Raw genomic sequence first — 19,118 nt, 5'->3', positions numbered from 1 at the left:
CTATGGCGGCGAAATCCGAAATTGTCTGAGCTTGTCAGATTCACAATATTTGAGATACTCGGCTTCGTTCACGTATTTAAACGATCATGCCTTTGGGATTAGACAGAAGTCATTTTCTAACGGGGAAAGTGAAAGAACAAGACATTCAGTTGAGAGTGAGTACCAATCAACCTTGGTTTGCAACTTCTACTACAGGTTTTCCGCTGAAGCTGGTTTGAGTCTTGACCACTGTTGACATAAGCTACGATCACTTTGACAGCCCTTCCGTTCATCGTTAATTATTTTAACTACGAACTACCAACTCACCACCTTACAGGTGGTCGTGATGAATAGCCAGATTAGGATACAGATACCTGTTTATACACGCAGTTTTCTAGACTGAATAAAACCAATCAGAATGATATGAAACTGGATTTTTAAAAATTATTAATGACATGGAGTACTGCAGTTGACTGGGTGCACTTTTTCAGATCCAATTACCATTGTGGGGACTCGAACGCGCTTTGTCGGCTCACTGGCTTGGCTAATTAATGCATTAATAAGCCGACGCTGGACCACGTGCATTAGGCCTATCACATATGTAATCAGTGCTCGTTTAACGGGTCATTAGTACCTCTTTAACTCGCATTTGCAATTATATAAACAATACATTTTTCATGCGTGGGACATCATGCTCCACCCTCCCATTCATTCTTTTCTTGAAGCCACACCTGCCAAAGTTTAAATCTATCAACATGACAAACTAATCGTGCAATGCTATGGTGTATGACGATGTGTTTCGCATCCCACTTGATGTGATAACTCTCGTGATTACTCTAATCGAATTACCTGGATTGACGCTTTGAAAAGGTAAGAATTTATGGCTAACCCTTGCCCTAAGCAGGCTAACCCTAAGGATCGAAAAGGGATATTGTATCGTAAAGGCGTGAGCCACGGTAACGGAATAGTGAGACAGCGGTCGCGCTCTAATGCGGTAATTGAGCGGATGGTAGTGCTCGGGCTCTGCCCGGTAAACTGCATAGTTGCCTAAAGACACAAAAACTCCGAAAACAAATAGATAATATCTTGAATATTTTTAGAATGTCCTAGTGTCATTTGTTTTCCTCATAATTATTGTGGATTCTCCTAATATCTCCTTCTCAGGCATCCTCATTGGAATGTTTGATATTTCCCCATGTTGGTGTCTGCCTATGAGTTGGTTGGTTGTTCGATGCCGCACTCAGCAATATTCCAGCTATATGATCGAGTCTGGACCACACAATTCAGTGATTAACATCATGAGCATCACAAAAATAGGAGACATCTTCCGCCATTTTTCCTATGGGATGTGCACAAGCTCATTCCTTAGTAACAGTACAAGTTTTCAGATGCCATTTATTCACCTGGCTAAAATAACAAGGGGTTTGGGGGGCTTGCCCTCCGCTCAATCGCTTGAATGAAATGCTTTCGGATATCTCCCAATGAGGATATCTCCCTATGTGGAAATCTGCCCATGTGGAAATCTGCCGATGAGGGTATCTCCCGATGAGTATATTTCCTAATGAGGGTATCTCCCCAGAAGCATAGCTACTTCCCTATGACACATGTGAAGATCCGGGTTAGAATAGGTCTTCAGCGACCCATGCTTGTTGTAAAAGGTGACTAACAGGATCAGGTAGTCAGAGTCACTAACTTAGTTGATGCATGTCATTGTATCCCAATTGCGTTGATCAAAGCTCATGATATCAATCCTGGATTGTCTGGTCTGGACTTGATTATTTACAGGCTGCTTTCATATATATATGCTGTGTGTGGTGTTTAACAACAAATGAACTAACAAAACCTCCCTATGAGGATATCTTCCTTTGAGAAGGTTTCAATATTCTTTTGTTAAATGGGTAATGTATTCCACAATTTTTTGCAAGGTGGTATTAACAAGGATTCAGAAATCTTTGTGTGTAAATACTATAATAAGGGCTTGGTTATATTATGAGCAGTTCTAAGGTTGCATGTTATGTTTGCCCCGACAGAGTGAGGTACTAGATCTTTAAGGTTTGAAAGTATCACATCGTTAAATAGTTTATAAAAACAAACACAGTTTACGTTGCCCTGTAGGATATGTGCTCATGATTTGTGTCAATGACATTTCTTTCTTTCAGAAAAAACAGGAAAGAATAGCTTCACTAGAAACAGAAAATGCTATGCTGTACCTGAAACTAGCTCAGCTGAGGGGGGAAGTGCAGAGCTCCAGGGAAGGGCTGACAGATGTGGCAGCAAAGTATGACGCAGAGAGAAGGTTCAGGAGTCAAGTGTCAGAAAAGGCTTCCAAGTTCAAACAGGAAATAGACGTATGTAATTTGGACTACTTACTTACCCTTTCCGATAGAACCAGGAACAGGAAGTAACCAGAGAGTCACCATTTGTCATTAAGGGGCTAAAACAAGGAATTGTCTCCTCAGAGTCAGTATTTAGTATACGAGTGGAGTATCCATGTAAAACTGCGGTATGGTATCTCAATTGGCTGGCACTAAGACACTGGCATCAGCTCAGACTAGTACAGGCAGCTGCACACATGTGTACACATCATATACAAGTGCAGTAATCTTGAATGAGACGTTAAACCCCATTTCACCACAACTTAACACCAGGTACAGTCCCTTTGACTCCAAATGAGAACAATGAATTGCCAAATCAGGAATAGTCTTTCAAATGTCAACATGGCAATGAATACCCTGTACCCTAAACTATCTGTTGTTTGTTACTTTTATTCCCATCACTGGAAAAAATTGTTTAAAGGGGAAGTGTACACGCAAAAATCACTTTCTTTCTTTTTCTAAACAAAACGCAATTTTAGAATTAGTTAGTATCTGTGTTTGAAAATATACACTCATTTTTTTCACAGTGAAAGTAGGAAGCTCACAATAGTGTGAAAGTGATATGCCGTTATGAGGCCTTCGTTTTACGAGCGAAATAGGCCTGAGTTATCCCCCTTAGATTATGACGTAATTGGTGCCAATTCAACTGGGTCCCTGTCTATTCTCAACGCAAAAGATATCAAGGACCAGTTTGCGGTAAAACAACATGGTCTACGACACACTCGGGCGCAGGGTGACTCAGCATAACACAATTCTGGCTGGCATCTGAGATGCTAGAATCACAAAACTGTACCTACACCACGTGAAGCGGCTCTAACAAAGCATGATGACGTCATAATGTTTATCAATTGGCACCAATGACGTCATATTGCAAGGGGCATAAGCCATGGTGTTTTTGTTATGGAAATAGAACACTTGGTAAATGTGAAAAATATAAATCGTTTTAGTGCAAAAAATATGTTAATTAAATATGATGTTTTTATATTTTTGTCTATGACACTTCTATGTTAACACTTTTAATGTGGAAAAAGTACAAGAAAAAATGGTTCATTTCCGTGTGAACTTGACCTTTAAGAAACTGTTATGTTCAAGTTGACACGTTGAACGGAGGGGGGGGGCAATGGTAGGAGGAACAACATTTCTGTTGTCCCCCGACGTGATATTGCTGGAATATTGCTAAAAGCAGCGTAAAACCACACTCACTCACTCACTCACTCACTCACTCACTCACTCACTCACTCACTCACTCACTCACTCACTCACTCACTCACTCACTCACTCACTCACTCACTCACTCACTCACTCACTCACTCACTCACTCACTCACTCACTCACTCACTCACTCACTCACTCACTCACTCACTCACTCACTCACTCACTCACTCACTCACTCACTCACTCACTCACTCACTCACTCACTCACTCACTCACTCACTCACTCACTCACTCACTCACTCACTCACTCACTCACTCACTCACTCACTCACTCACTCACTCACTCACTCACTCACTCACTCACTCACTCACTCACTCACTCACTCACTCACTCACTCACTCACTCACTCACTCACTCACTCACTCACTCACTCACTCACTCACTCACTCACTCATTGATCTCTGCTGTAGTTGCTGAGAGAGGGGATGGGCCAAGTGATGAATGTAGCCAGTAGGATGCCGGAGCAGTTCCAGTCTCACATCGACCACGCCAGTGCTGTCGTCAGACAACACAGACAGGTGTACCAGGATCATTCCTCTAGTCTCTCAGGTAAACTCTCTCACTTGTAGCTCGGCTAGGCACTTAAAGCTTAAGTAATCACTTGTAGCTTAAGTAATCACTTGTAGCTTAAGTAATCACTTGAAGCTCGGCTAGACACATTAAAGCGTAAGTAATCACTTGTAGCTTAAGTAATCACTTGAAGCTTAAGAAATCCCTTGTAGTTTAAGCAATCACTTTTAGCTTAAGTAATCACTTGTAGCTTGGCTAGGCACTTAAAGTTTAAGTAATCACCTGTAGCTTAAGTAATCACTTGTAGCTCAGCTAGGCACTTAAAGCTTAAGTAATCACTTGTAGCTTAAATAATCAATGAAGCTCAGCTAGGCACTTAAAGCTTAAGTAATCACTTGTAGCTCAGGTAAGTAATTATAGCTCAGGAAAATACTTGTAGCTCAGGTAAATACTTGCAGTTTAAGAATATCCAAGTGTAATTTCTTTTACAATGACGCAATGTTACCATGGTTACCAGGATAAATGTGTTATAGATGTATGATAACAGTGTTACAGGACCAGGTTTTGGTGCTTCAAGCTGCACTGCAGGACGTTACAGACAGGCATGGGAAGGAGAAGAAGAGGAGACAGGCACTACACAACACACTCATGGTGAGGCACTACACAACACACTCATGGTGAGGCACTACACAACACACTCATGGTGAGGCACTACACAACACACTCACGGTGAGGCACTACACAACACACTCACGGTGAGGCACTACACAACACACTCATGGTGAGGCACTACACAACACACTCATGGTGAGGCACTACACAACACACTCATTGTGAGGCACTACACAACACACTCATGGTGAGACACTACACAACACACTCACGGTGAGGCACTACACAATACACTCATGGTGAGGCACTACACAACACACTCACGGTGAGGCACTACACAACACACTCGTGGTGAGGCACTACTCAACACACTCACGGTGAGGCACTACACAACACACTCATGGTGAGGCACTACACAACACACTCGTGGTGAGGCACTACACAACATACTCATGGTGAGGCACTACACAATACACTCATGGTGAGGCATTACACAACACACTCATGGTGAGGCACTACACAACACACTCGTGGTGAGGCACTACACAACACACTCACGGTGAGGCACTACACAACACACTCGTGGTGAGGCACTACTCAACACACTCACGGTGAGGCACTACACAACACACTCATGGTGAGGCACTACACAACACACTCGTGGTGAGGCACTACACAACATACTCATGGTGAGGCACTACACAATACACTCATGGTGAGGCATTACACAACACTCGTGGTGAGGCACTACACAACACACTCGTGGTGAGGCACTACACAACACACTCACGGTGAGGCACTACACAACACACTCACGGTGAGGCACTACACAACACACTCACGGTGAGGCACTACACAACACACTCGTGGTGAGGCACTACTCAACACACTCACGGTGAGGCACTACACAACACACTCATGGTGAGGCACTACACAACACACTCGTGGTGAGGCACTACACAACAAACTCACGGTGAGGCACTAAACAACACACTGACGGTGAGGCACTTAACATCACACTCATGGTGAGGTGCTAAAAAACACTCATGGTGAGGCACTACGCGACACACTCACGGTGAGGCACTAAACAACACACTGACGGTGAGGCACTTAACATCACACTCATGGTGAGGCACTACACAACACACTCATGGTGAGGCACTACACAACACACTGACGGTGAGGCACTTAACATCACACTCGTGGTGAGGCACTACACAACACACTCATGGTGAGGCACTACACAACACACTCGTGGTGAGGCACTAAACAACACACTGACGGTGAGGCACTTAACATCACACTCGTGGTGAGGCACTACACAACACACTCATGGTGAGGCACTACACAACACACTCGTGGTGAGGCACTACACAACACACTCACGGTGAGGCACTACACAACACACTCGTGGTGAGGCACTACACAACACACTGACGGTGAGGCACTTAACATCACACTCGTGGTGAGGCACTACACAACACACTCATGGTGAGGCACTACACAACACACTCGTGGTGAGGCACTACACAACACACTCACGGTGAGGCACTTAACATCACACTCGTGGTGAGGCACTACACAACACACTCATGGTGAGGCACTACACAACACACTCGTGGTGAGGCACTACACAACACACTCACGGTGAGGCACTAAACAACACACTGACGGTGAGGCACTTAACATCACACTCGTGGTGAGGCACTACACAACACACTCATGGTGAGGCACTACACAACACACTCGTGGTGAGGCACTACACAACACACTCACGGTGAGGCACTAAACAACACAGTGATGGTGAGGCACTACACAACACACTGACGGTGAGGCACTTAACATCACACTCATGGTGAGGCACTACACAACACACTCACGGTGAGGCACTACACAAAACACTCATGGTGAGGTGCTAAAAAACACTCATGGTGAGGCACTACGCGACACACTCACGGTGAGGCACTACACAACACACTCATGGTGAGGCACTACACAACACACTCACGGTGAGGCACTACACAAAACACTCATGGTGAGGTGCTAAAAAACACTCATGGTGAGGCACTACGCGACACACTCACGGTGAGGCACTACACAACACGCTCATGGTGAGGCACTTAACAACACACTCATGGTGAGGCACTACACAACACACTCACGGTGAGGCACTACACAAAACACTCATGGTGAGGTGCTAAAAAACACTCATGGTGAGGCACTACGCGACACACTCATGGTGAGGCACTACACAACACGCTCATGGTGAGGCACTTAACAACACACTCACGGTGAGGCACTACACAACACACTCATGGTGAGGCACTACGCGACACACTCATGGTGAGGCACTACGCGACACACTCACGGTGAGGCACTACACAACACGCTCATGGTGAGGCACTACACAACACACTCATGGTGAGGCACTACACAACACACTCATGGTGAGGCACTACGCGACACACTCACGGTGAGGCACTACACAACACGCTCACGGTGAGGCACTACACAACACACTCATGGTGAGGCACTACACAACACAGAGTGAAGTGTAACAAAGACATTTGTACTTTTATCAAATCAACCATACACTGTTTCCCCATGTTTTTCAAGAACTATACCCCTGTGTGTGAGATATACATTGTTACTCAGTTCTCCATTGTGTGTGAGATATACGCCGTTAGTCTGTACTCCTGTGTGTGAGATATACAGCGTTAGTCTGTACTTCTGTGTGTGAGATATACATGATATACACTGTTAGTCTGTACTCCTGTGTGTGAGATATACAGCGTTATTACTTGCCCGTGAAGAGATCACCCGTTTAATAAACATACAGCTGTATTACACATTGTGTAATACCAAAACGCGTGCTTATGTACTCACGGAACACGTTTCACGAACAAATATTGAAAGCTCTCAACATCCCTTGGCTTATTCAACGACATTGCGTGTGGAGATGATAGATCACTGAGAGGAGCTTATGCACATGCGATGACCCCAGCAACCTTGTTGCTAGGCTGACGTCACATGGCATTGTTTCGCCGATGGATCTTGAAACAAAATTCCACAAATTACGTCATCGGGTTTTGTGACGTTATTGTAAACTTTGAGGTGCAAGGCCCGTTCCACAAGGCGATCGTATTGTAGCGCAACGACAGTCGTTAGGTCTAAGTTAAAGTATGTGAGTTGCGATAGTCTTAGCCCTACGATAATTTTGTGAATTCTAAAGGTGGACCGTTGAAATCCATACGTTTCAACTTTTGACGTGTTTGAAGTATTATTCTGTTAAACTCAATTGGACTATGCCATGGATCGTGTAGGTGTGTCAGCCTATTCATACTCAACAGTATATTTCTAAAAACGTTATAAATGGCAAGTAATAAATAAAATACTAAACTCGCTCCCGTGTAAAACCAATTTTATGAAACTTGTGAATAGTCATGGTATCTGACTCGCTTTCGCTCGTCAGATACCACAACTATTCACTCGTTTCATAAAATTGGTATTACACGGGAGCTCGTTTAGTATTCTATATTAGTCTGTACTCCTGTGTGTGAGATATACACCGTTAGTCTGTACTCCTGTGTGTGAGATATACACCGTTAGTCTGTACATCTGTGTGTGAGATATGCAACGTAAATCTGTCGTCTATGTGTGAGATGTCCATTGTTTCCCTTTGTTTGTCAGGAACTGCGAGGAAACATCCGTGTCCACTGTCGGGTCCGACCACTCATGGAGTTCGACTGCGGAAATGAAGATGTGTCAACTCTTGGAAGGTAAGCCCTTTCATCATCAATAACAGTAACAATTTAAGCCATGCACTTTTTGATGTAAGTTTTGTGTATACTGAAGTATGTTTGTTTTGTTTTCCACAGGTCTGGCGCAAAATCAGAAGTTGTGGTCCACTTTTATGATGATGTGAGCATTGAGAGTGTATTTATGGGAGTGAAATTGTAAATAGTTGCTCATGTCATAATGTTTCCAGTAACACGGAGACTGACATTCTAACAGATGGCCCAGAGGAGTAGGAGGGTGTTCATTGTGTCGTTATCTGTATGCTAATATCTTACAACATGTATCATGATATAACTTTTTTCATATAAGGCCACAATAAATTAATTATCCTTAGTTTTCGAAAATTTGAATTGGAAGGCAGTTTTGTTTTTGTTTTGGAAACAACCATTTTTAAGGTATCTTTGTACGTTAACAGCTGACAGATGTGATTCGGATGAAAAGTAAATGTTTGGGCTACAGGATGATATATTTTGTGAAGGAGACCGAGAAATGGACACACAAGAGGAGGATGAAAGTCTTATAATTACTTTTTTATGCCAAATATCTTACATGCAATATCTTATACAGTATCTTATATACATGCAATATTTACTCTGTCTACAGGAGAATGTGTGTATTAGGACAGCTAAACACAACAAAGTCTTTGAATTTGAAAGGTACGTGCCTTCTTACATGTTTAGTCGAAATAGTTAAGATGTGTACAGTGTTTCATAAACTGAATTTATGTTTCTTTTCATTAATCTTACATAGAACTGTTAACCTGTCTTTGATGGAGAGAAATTGATGGGTCCATATGGCACATGAATGGCCCCAAGTGATGGAGAGAAATCGATGGGGTTCATATGGCACATGAATGGCCCCAAGTGTTGGAGAGAAATCGATGGGGTCCATATGGCTCATGAATGGCCCCAAGTGTTGGATCTGATTCTCACAATAACTGGTACATGTCGGTCAAGCTGAAACATGAGGTTTGCATGTATATGCTGTGATGTGGTGATTACTCTATAGTTAGGCTGTAACGATTCACTGATACCTACGATATCATCGATACTTAGGTGCACACTATACTTGAATGGGCAGTATGTGAGACCAAATTACGCTATAATAGAACAGGAACTAATAGAGTTACCTCCCATAATGGCAGAAGTAGTATAGCGCCACCTGTAGGCATGGCAGACCACGAGGACATGGGGGCTGAGGGGAAGCCGACTAACTTACATATAATACCATCCCTTCATTTCAACTTGTTTTTTTCTTGTGGTTTTCTTTGTTAAAGTTTTTGAGATAACAATAAATAAATGTACGAAGAAAGAGGTTTTAGAGCTGTATTTCAGTGATTTCATCATTTCTCCCTATTTGATGTGGTGTGATACCAATAGTATCGTCAGTCTGTATTGTGATATGAATCGTATCACAAGATGCGATACTCTGCTCTGTAGTGATTGTTTGTTTGTTGTTTAACGCCGCACTCAGCAATATTACAGCTATATGACAGCGGTCTGTAAATAATCGAGTCTGGACCAGGCAGTCCAGTGATTGACATCATGAGCATCGATCCGAACAATTGAGATACAATGACATGTTTCAACCAAGTCAGGGGGCAGTCAGGTAGCCTAATGGTTAAAGTGTTCGCTCATCATGCCGAAGACCCGGGTTCGATTCCCGACATGGGTACAATGTGTGAAGCCCATTTCTGGTGTCCCCCGCCGTGATATTGCTGGAATATTGCTAAAAGCAACGTAAAACCATACTCACTCACTCACTTCAACCAAGTCACCTAAGGTGAGGTGTATGATGGGTGTACTGACAATTTGACTTTCTTCCATTTTCAGGGTATATTCCCCAGATGAGAAACAAGCTCATGTGTTTGATGAAGTTCAGCCCATGCTGACGTCACTGCTTGATGGGTGAGTTGATTGCACAGACTTCCTGGCTCTCATCAACATCAGTAATTCTACCTCAGCCGTGAATTTCTCCTGTTATAGCCATGTGTGTGACAGCCTCCGTGGTCTAGTGGTAGAGCGTCCGCCCAGAGAGCGGAAGGTCCGGTGTTCGATCCCTGACCACGTCATACCAAAAGACATTAGATGATGGTACTTGTTGTTAACCTGTCTGGCGCTCAGCATTAAGGGGCTAAAACAAGGTCGACTCGGAGTCAGTATACTGTGTCTTCATGTTAAACTGCGGCATGGTATCTCAGTGAGCTAGCACTATAAATCGGCATCAGTCCGGACTAGTACAAGCAGCCACACACACACACGTACATGCACGTCGTTATATAAGTGCAATAATCTTGGACGCGACATAAAACCTCATTTCACCTCACCTCACCATGTGTGTACAATGGAGCAGTCTGAAGCAGTGTTCCATTCTTTTCTAATTTGTTTTGATTGATTTGATTCCAATCACGTGCATGATTAGAGTAGATTCCACAGAGAGTATTAATGGGTCGCAGTTAAACAACTATTTATTTGACATGATTAATTAACAAATAATCTGCTAATCAATGAATTATCTTGAATATGGATTGATAGTGCTTCAAAGGAACACACTTGATACAGGAATGTTTGATATTAGGAACTTGGTAATGATTTGAAATATTCTTGATATTAATCATGTCACAAACATAGAATTTTACCTTGCCTTACAAAATTAGGGGTCCAGGAGTTGTCCTGTAATGTAATGAAATAGTACAGTGTCCTGTACTGTAAAATTTAATCATGACATTAAGTACAGGAAGTGTGTATTTTTTGTCAAGAGTTTGGTACAATGAATATTATTGTGCAAGCCTCGGGACACAAAATATATTTTTTGCGTCCATTCTATACATTTGTGCGTACTGGGAGCACATTTCTACTTTGTGTAAAACCCTGCACATACACCTGTAGTCAAATACTGTGACATACATATCACACTCAGTGGGAACAACACTTCTGATTGTACTATTTATCACGTTCATATCAACAGGATATGTATAAATTTTTGTGTGCAATAAAAAACATACAGTTTATCAAAAATGTGTGTTAGTATAGAGGTAGAATTCAGATTGACTCAGTTGGGTGTGCTGATATGTTTTGATTGTCCACTGAGGACTATAGAGCCAAGTGTGGAGTGTTGATTGTCTCCATTGTTCTGCCACAGCTACAACGTGTCCATCATGGCGTACGGTCAGACTGGCAGTGGCAAGACACACACCATGCTGGGGAGTCACCGCAACGATGACTACCACCCATCTAACGACATGCACCCCGACGAGGGGGTCATACCCAGGGCCACACGCGAACTCTTCAGGTAGGGACATCGTGCATAGGGGGAGCTTATCGGGTAGGGACATCGTGCATAGGGGGAGCTTATCAGGTAGGGACATCGTGCATAGGGGGAGCTTATCAGGTAAGGACATCGTATGTAGGAAGAGCTTATCAGGTAGGGACATTGTATGTAGGAAGAGCTTATCGGGTAGGGACATCGTGCATAGGGGGAGCTTATCAGGTAAGGACATCGTGTGTAGGAAGAGCTTATCAGGTAGGGACATCGTGTGTAGGAGGAGCTTATCGGATAGGGACATCGTGCATGGGGGGAGCTCATCGGGTATTGACATCGTGTGTAGGAGGAGCTCTTCAGTTAGGGACATCGTGTATAGGAAGAGCTTATCAGGTAGGGAAATCGTGCATGGGGGGAGCTCATGAGGTAGGGACATCGTGCATGGGGGGAGCTCATCGGGTAGGGACATCGTGCATAGGGGGAGCTCATCAGGTCGGGACATCGTGCATGGGGGGCGCTCATGGTGGTACGAACATCGTGCATGGGGGGAGCTCATCAGGTCGGGACATCGTGCATGGGGGGCGCTCATGGGGGTAGGAACATCGTGCATGGGGGGCGCTCATGGGGGTAGGAACATCGTGCATGGGGGGAGCTCATCGGGTAGGAACATCGTGCATGGGGGGAGCTCATCAGGTCGGGACATCGTGCACGGGGGGAGCTCATGGGGTAGGGACATCGTGCATAGGGGGAGCTCATCAGGTCGGGACATCGTGCATGGGGGGAGCTAATGGGGGTAGGAACATCGTGCATGGGGGGAGCTCATGAGGTAGGGACATCGTGCAAAGGGGGAGCTCATCAGGTCGGGACATCGTGCATGGGGGGAGCTCATGGGGGTAGGAACATCGTGCATGGGGGGAGCTCATCGGGTAGGGACATCGTGCATAGGGGGAGCTCATGGGGTAGGAACATCGTGCATGGGGGGAGCTCATCGGGTAGGGACATCGTGCATGGGGGGAGCTCATCAGGTCGGGACATTGTGCATGGGGGGAGCTCATGGGGGTAGGAACATCGTGCATGGGGGGAGCTCATCGGGTAGGGACATCGTGCATAGGGGGAGCTCATCAGGTCGGGACATCGTGCATGGGGGAGCTCATGGGGGTAGGAACATCGTGCATGGGGGGAGCTCATCGGGTAGGGACATCGTGTGTAGGAGGAGCTCATCAGGTCGGGACATCGTGCATGGGGGGAGCTCATCGGGTAGGGACATCTTGTGTAGGAGGAGCTCATCAGGTCGGGACATCGTGCAGGGAGGGGAGCTCATGGGGGTAGGAACATCGTGCATGGGGGGAGCTCATCGGGTAGGGACATCGTGTGTAGGAGGAGCTCATCAGGTCGGGACATCGTGCATGGGGGGAGCTCATGGGGGTAGGAACATCGTGCATGGGGGGAGCTCATTGGGGTAGGGACATCGTGTGTAGGAGGAGCTCATCAGGTCGGGACATCGTGCATGGGGGGAGCTCATCGGGTCGGGACATCGTGCATGGGGGGAGCTCATGGGGGTAGGAACATCGTGCATGGGGGGAGCTCATCGGGTAGGGACATCGTGTGTAGGAGGAGTTCATCAGGTCGGGACATCGTGCATGGGGGGAGCTCATCGGGTAGGGACATCGTGCATGGGGGGAGCTCATCAGGTAGGGACATCGTGCATGGGGGGAGCTCATGGGGAGGGACATCGTGCATGGGGGGAGCTCATGGGGAGGGACATCGTGCATGGGGGGAGCTCATGGGGTCGGGACATCGTGCATGGGGGGAGCTCATCGGGTAGGGACATCGTGCATGGGGGGAGTTCATCAGGTAGGGACATCGTGCATGGGGGGAGCTCATCGGGTAGGGACATTGTGCACGGGTCGAGTTCATGGGGTTGGGACATTGCGCATAGGAAGGATTGACATCGTCTCGTGTTTTATCTCCTGCAATTGATAGAGTTAGACAGAAGTCCTAGTGAGACGAAAATTTATGCAGTACTTGTTCAACCAATATCAGCAGTATTGTTATTTAATATATCTTCATAAACCACGAAGACAGATATTTTATATTCCAACAGGATGATAATCATGATCATGAGTTCTAAATTCATTGATTGAGTTAAATATATTATCAGAGTTATATTTCTTTTGACTGATATCTGAATGATGTTTAACGAGATTGATATTTGAATTATTTTTAACTAGAATGATAACCAAGTATTTCCCTTGACTTCTATCCAAGTTATATTTCCCTAGATTGATATCAGAAAAGCCTCCTGGAACACACTCCCTGGAGGTATCGGTTGTGGAGATCTACAACAATGACATCCGAGACCTACTGAGTCGTGACACCAATGTGAAACATGATGTGGTCACCGGATCTGACGGTCTACTCAGCCTGCCCACCATTACCTCCAAGTAAGTTGACTGTACCGTGTCATGACAGAAGATTTGTAACAAGATTTGTAACTTAGGGGACATGACATGATACTTATGGAAATGATTTTCTCTGGTAATGTGTTTTTATGTTAGAGTGGAGCGGGTATTACTGATGATGTGGCATTTTCCGATGGATTTATAAATCCCATCTTAAACATGTTAAACATACACATTTACCATCATAAATATGCATGTCAATAGTTAGTATACTTTCTCTTCCGGAATGAACCTTCGATTGCCAAAAAGTACGTACTAACAATCGATGTGCGACATGGCCTCCTTGAACTCTGACCCCTAACAACCCAATCCCATGGGGTAGAACCCGGAATCCCCAATGGGTGGAACCACGAATCCCTACTTAGTGGAGGAGATTATCACAAGCTGGTCATGTCACTCTGTGTCCACTTCTGTCTTCTTCTATGCTTAACAATCATAGTCCTGTTATTCTGTTTTTGATGTGTTGTAGACAAGTATCAACAGTGTATGATGTGATGTGCTTGGTACAGCGAGGTTTGCGGACCCGCCGTGAGTCCGCCACAATGGTCCACGAACACTCGAGTCGCTCCCACCTGGTGGTCACGCTGACACTCATCAGTCAGGCTCCCAGCTTCTTCGCAGTCGGTGGCGGACCCAAGTCGGATGCCGAAGGTATCAACTTCATGTAGTTTGTTGGCTGAAGTATACATGTCATCAAGACTTGGAACTTTAGGGACTGGGCATTTATTATAGGGATGGGTGGGTCAAAGAGAATCAGTCATAAAAAATAATATATGTATTTGGGTAGGGTCATGAGGAAATGGGTGGGTCAAAGAGAATCAGTCATAATAAATGATATATGTATTTGGGTAGGGTCATGACGAAATGGGTGGGTCAAAGAGAATCAGTCATGATAAATAATATATGTATTTGGGTAGGGTCATGACGAAATGGGTGGGTCAAAGAGAATCAGTCATAAAAAATAATATATGTATTTGGGGAGGGTCATGACGAAATGGGTGGGTCAAAGAGAATCAGTCATGATAAATAATATATGTATTTGGGGAGGGTCATGAGGAAATGGGTGGGTCAAAGAGAATCAGTCATGATAAATAATATATGTATTTGGGGAGGGTCATGAGGAAATGGGTGGGTCAAAGAGAATCAGTCATGATAAATAATATATGTATTTGGGGAGGGTCATGACGAAATGGGTGGGTCAAAGAGAATCAGTCATGATAAATAATATATGTATTTGGGTAGGGTCATGAGGAAATGGGTGGGTCAAAGAGAATCATTCATAATAAATAATATATGTATTTGGGGAGGGTCATGACGAAATGGGTGGGTCAAAGAGAATCAGTCATGATAAATAATATATGTATTTGGGGAGGGTCATGAGGAAATGGGTGGGTCAAAGAGAATCAGTCATAATAAATAATATATGTATTTGGGGAGGGTCATGAGGAAATGGGTGGGTCAAAGAGAATCAGTCATGATAAATAATATATGTATTTGGGGAGGGTCATGAGGAAATGGGTGGGTCAAAGACAATCAGTCATAATAAATAATATATGTATTTGGGGAGGGTCATGACGAAATGGGTGGGTCAAAGAGAATCAGTCATAATAAATAATATATGTATTTGGGGAGGGTCATGACGAAATGGGTGGGTCAAAGAGTATCAGTCATAATAAATAATATATGTATTTGGGTAGGGTCATGAGGAAATGGGTGGGTCAAAGAGAATCAGTCATAATAAATAATATATGTGGTTATGAGGAAATGGGTGGGTCAAAGAGAATCAGTCATGATAAATAATATATGTATTTGGGGAGGGTCATGAGGAAATGGGTGGGTCAAAGAGAATCAGTCATGATAAATAATATATGTATTTGGGGAGGGTCATGACGAAATGGGTGGGTCAAAGAGAATCAGTCATGATAAATAATATATGTATTTGGGGAGGGTCATGACGAAATGGGTGGGTCAAAGAGAATCAGTCATGATAAATAATATATGTATTTGGGGAGGGTCATGACGAAATGGAATTTGGTAAAGAAGATATAAAGTTCTTTAGCATTTTGTCTTTTCAGGTAAGGTCATGAAAAAGATGTACAAGGACATGGGGAAGGTCATCCATAAATATGACAAACATAAGGGGAGGGTCATCTTATTTAATGTTTGTAACGTTTCAGGGCTACTTCATGCCCCCTCAATTATACACGTGAAAAGTCACCTGATGAAGGGGCAAGTAGCAGCCCTGAAATGTCATTACAATCAGTAAAGAAGTTGTTATCCACCAAAGTTTCATGTTTTCATGTTCTTCCAACTCCTAAATTCCTATCAAAGACTTGTACATGTCATCATGGTCATTGAGATTCTTTTCTGAACACTTCTCAGTTCACCAGCTTGATATTTTCTTTTCCAAATAAAAGACATAAGAGAATAGTGAAATGAATTAGCCCTGTTGCTTCCACGGTCTTCTAGAATCTGTGCACCATAAGAAGAGCCGGTCGCAGTCCTTGACCCACTCCTCACTGACTGCAAGTGGTTGGTCAAGTCCTGACCAATCAGGTGCCTCCTCCCTGCCATCCAATCAACAACCAGTCATCCGTACCAAGCTACAACTAGTTGATCTAGCTGGGAGTGAATGTGTTGGTGAGTAGGTTTGTGTCCTATTTGGTCGTGTCTCACATATGGCATCTACCTAGAGGTTACTTATGACATGTGCTGAATGTATCAATTAATTTTGAAAGCATGTATGTATTGGTGGAGGTTCAGATTAAATGGACTAAGTATGGATCAAGTAAATCAAGTAAATGGGGTGTCATATGTGTTTAAGTGGGATCAATTACCCCGTCCCCTGTTAAATTGGGCTTCAATTAACGAGCCATCCCTGGTGTAGAGGCTTCAATTACCCAGTCCCCAGTGGTAGGGGCTACATTTACCAAGTCCCCAGGCGTAGTGGCCTCATTTACCAAGTCCCCAGTTGTAGAAGCTTCATTTACCCAGTCCCCTGTTGCAGGGGCTTCATTTACCCAGTCGCCAGTTGTAGGGGCTTCATTTACCCAGGGCCCTGTTGTAGGGGCTTCATTTACCCAGTCGCCAGTTGTAGGGGCTTGTTACCCAATTCCCTGTTGTAGGGGCTTCATTTACCCAGTCCCCTGTTGTAGAGGCTTCATTTACCCAGTCCCCTGTTGTAGGGGCTTCATTCACCCAGTACCAATTTGTCTACTATCAGTGTTTCTCTTCAATCAGCGTTTTTCCTACTATCAGCTGTTTTTCTACTGTCAGTTGTTTGCCTAATATCAGCTGTTTATCTAGCATCAGTTGTTTGCCTAATATCAGCTGTTTATCTAGCATCAGTTATTTGCCTAATATCAGCTGTTTATCTAGCATCAGTTGTTTGCCTACTATCGGCTTTTTGTCTACTAGTGTTGTCTACTTTCAGGGATGTCCGGAGTGAAGGGAGCAGCTCTGCGGGAGGCGTCACACATCAACAAGAGCTTGTCTGCATTAGCCGATGTGCTCGGTGCTCTGTCAGAGAACAGGACACATGTTCCGTACCGGAACAGCAAACTCACACATCTGCTACAGGACTCCATAGGTAAGTCTGAACCTTATCAAATCCAAGCAATCGTACTACTCAAAAAAGTTAAAGAACACCTGATTCTTTCATATTACCATAGGTAATCTGTCATGGGCAGTTTAACTCTAGCAATGTGAAAGAATCGGTGTCAAATACCAAGTTAGTCTAGTTTCATGAACTGTCTGAAAATGCAGCCAGTTGGTAAATAAGATTACTTAAAAGTAATAACGCAATCAGTCAGAAAATTTCGCAACTCTTATAATTAACGCAACTAGTTATTTTCAATACCCGTGAAGATCCTTGGTAGAATAGGTCTTCAGCAACTCACTCCTGCCGTAACAGGTGACTATGTTTGTCGTAAGAGACAAGTAACGGGATCGGGTGTTCAGGCTCGCCGACTTGGTTGATGCATGTCATCATATCCCAATTGCATGGAATCACTGGATTGTCTGGCCCAGACTCGATTATGCCGTCATATAGCTGGAATATTACTGAGTGCGTCGTTAAACAACAAAGTTATTTTCAAAAGTCTAATGAGCAAGCATGAAGAAATGGTTATTGTTTTGAGAAACAGAGAAGATATTGTTTTTCTTCTACTCCCTTGTCTTGCTGTCCCTCAGGTGGTGATGCCAAGCTACTGGTGTTGCTGTGCGTGTCCCCCTCCCAGCGCTATATTACCGAGTCACTGCAGTGTCTGGGCTTCGGACAGAGAGCGCGCCAGGTCCAGCGAGGCCCCACCAAGCGCCGACTGCCGACCTCCGCCGAGAAGGTCCACTATGAAGCAAGGTCGAACTCCCCTAAAGCCAGATCCTCCTCAGCTTCAGAAAAGATGATTACAAGCCAGCGATTCTGATGCTCACGAGGGGGCATGGCTGAATCAGTCGTCTAAGGAGCCGCAATTCACAGAGTTGTGTCCCATGATTGCGGTTCACCCTGATTGGTTCAGCACAATACCCGTGGTCATTGGTTACACACCATTGTGGTAAACCTCAAATCTGCATCAATTTGGGCTTTGTTCCTCATCAAGCTGTTGTGATATAAGTGGAATACTGCCACTTTTAGCCTAACTCGGGCGATTGGGTAGCCTAGTGGTTAAAGCGTTCATTCGTCATGCCAAAGACCTGGGTTTGAGTCCCGACATGGGTACAATGTGTGAAGCCCATTTCTGGTGTTCCCCGCTGTGATATTGCTGGAATATTGCTAAAAGCGGCGAAAAACCATACTCGTCAATTAACCTAACTCACTCACTCACTCACTTTGCTGCTGATGCAGTTCTTCATTTGGAGGAGTGAAGGGGCATGAACAGTTGGTGATGACTTGTCAGCTGTTGTTAT

General features: G+C 44.4%; 1 protein-coding gene across 1 annotated transcript; it reads left to right on the top strand.

Annotated features, from left to right (window-relative positions):
* The first annotated feature begins 12 nt into the window (after window positions 1-12).
* LOC139474813 (kinesin-like protein KIF25) lies at window positions 13-18,637 on the top strand. The gene is made up of 14 exons (XM_071257937.1): window positions 13-155; window positions 2,139-2,327; window positions 3,981-4,119; window positions 4,628-4,731; window positions 8,383-8,471; window positions 8,571-8,613; window positions 9,094-9,146; window positions 10,323-10,397; window positions 11,632-11,781; window positions 14,034-14,195; window positions 14,683-14,864; window positions 16,683-16,853; window positions 17,647-17,802; window positions 18,405-18,637. Exons 1-14 carry the CDS (start codon window positions 87-89, stop codon window positions 18,635-18,637), a joined length of 1,815 nt encoding a protein of 604 aa, XP_071114038.1. The 5' UTR covers window positions 13-86.
* Window positions 18,638-19,118: the final 481 nt, after the last annotated feature.

Source organism: Haliotis cracherodii, unplaced genomic scaffold, assembly GCF_022045235.1.
Source record: "Haliotis cracherodii isolate W230 unplaced genomic scaffold, xgHalCrac1.p SCAF_3, whole genome shotgun sequence".
NCBI classification, from domain to species: domain Eukaryota; kingdom Metazoa; phylum Mollusca; class Gastropoda; order Lepetellida; family Haliotidae; genus Haliotis; species Haliotis cracherodii.
The sequence above is the reverse complement of the archived record's forward strand: the minus strand, read 5'-3'. Positions and strand labels throughout refer to the sequence as shown.

Excerpts from the sequence above, each read along its gene's own strand:
- LOC139474813 (XM_071257937.1), top strand. The coding sequence starts at position 87 with ATGCCTTTGGGATTAGACAGAAGTCATTTTCTAACGGGGAAAGTGAAA. Across the intron at positions 8,472-8,570 it reads GATGTGTCAACTCTTGGAAG|GTCTGGCGCAAAATCAGAAG; the intron begins GTAAGCCCTTTC and ends TGTTTTCCACAG. Across the intron at positions 11,782-14,033 it reads GCCACACGCGAACTCTTCAG|ATTGATATCAGAAAAGCCTC; the intron begins GTAGGGACATCG and ends ATATTTCCCTAG.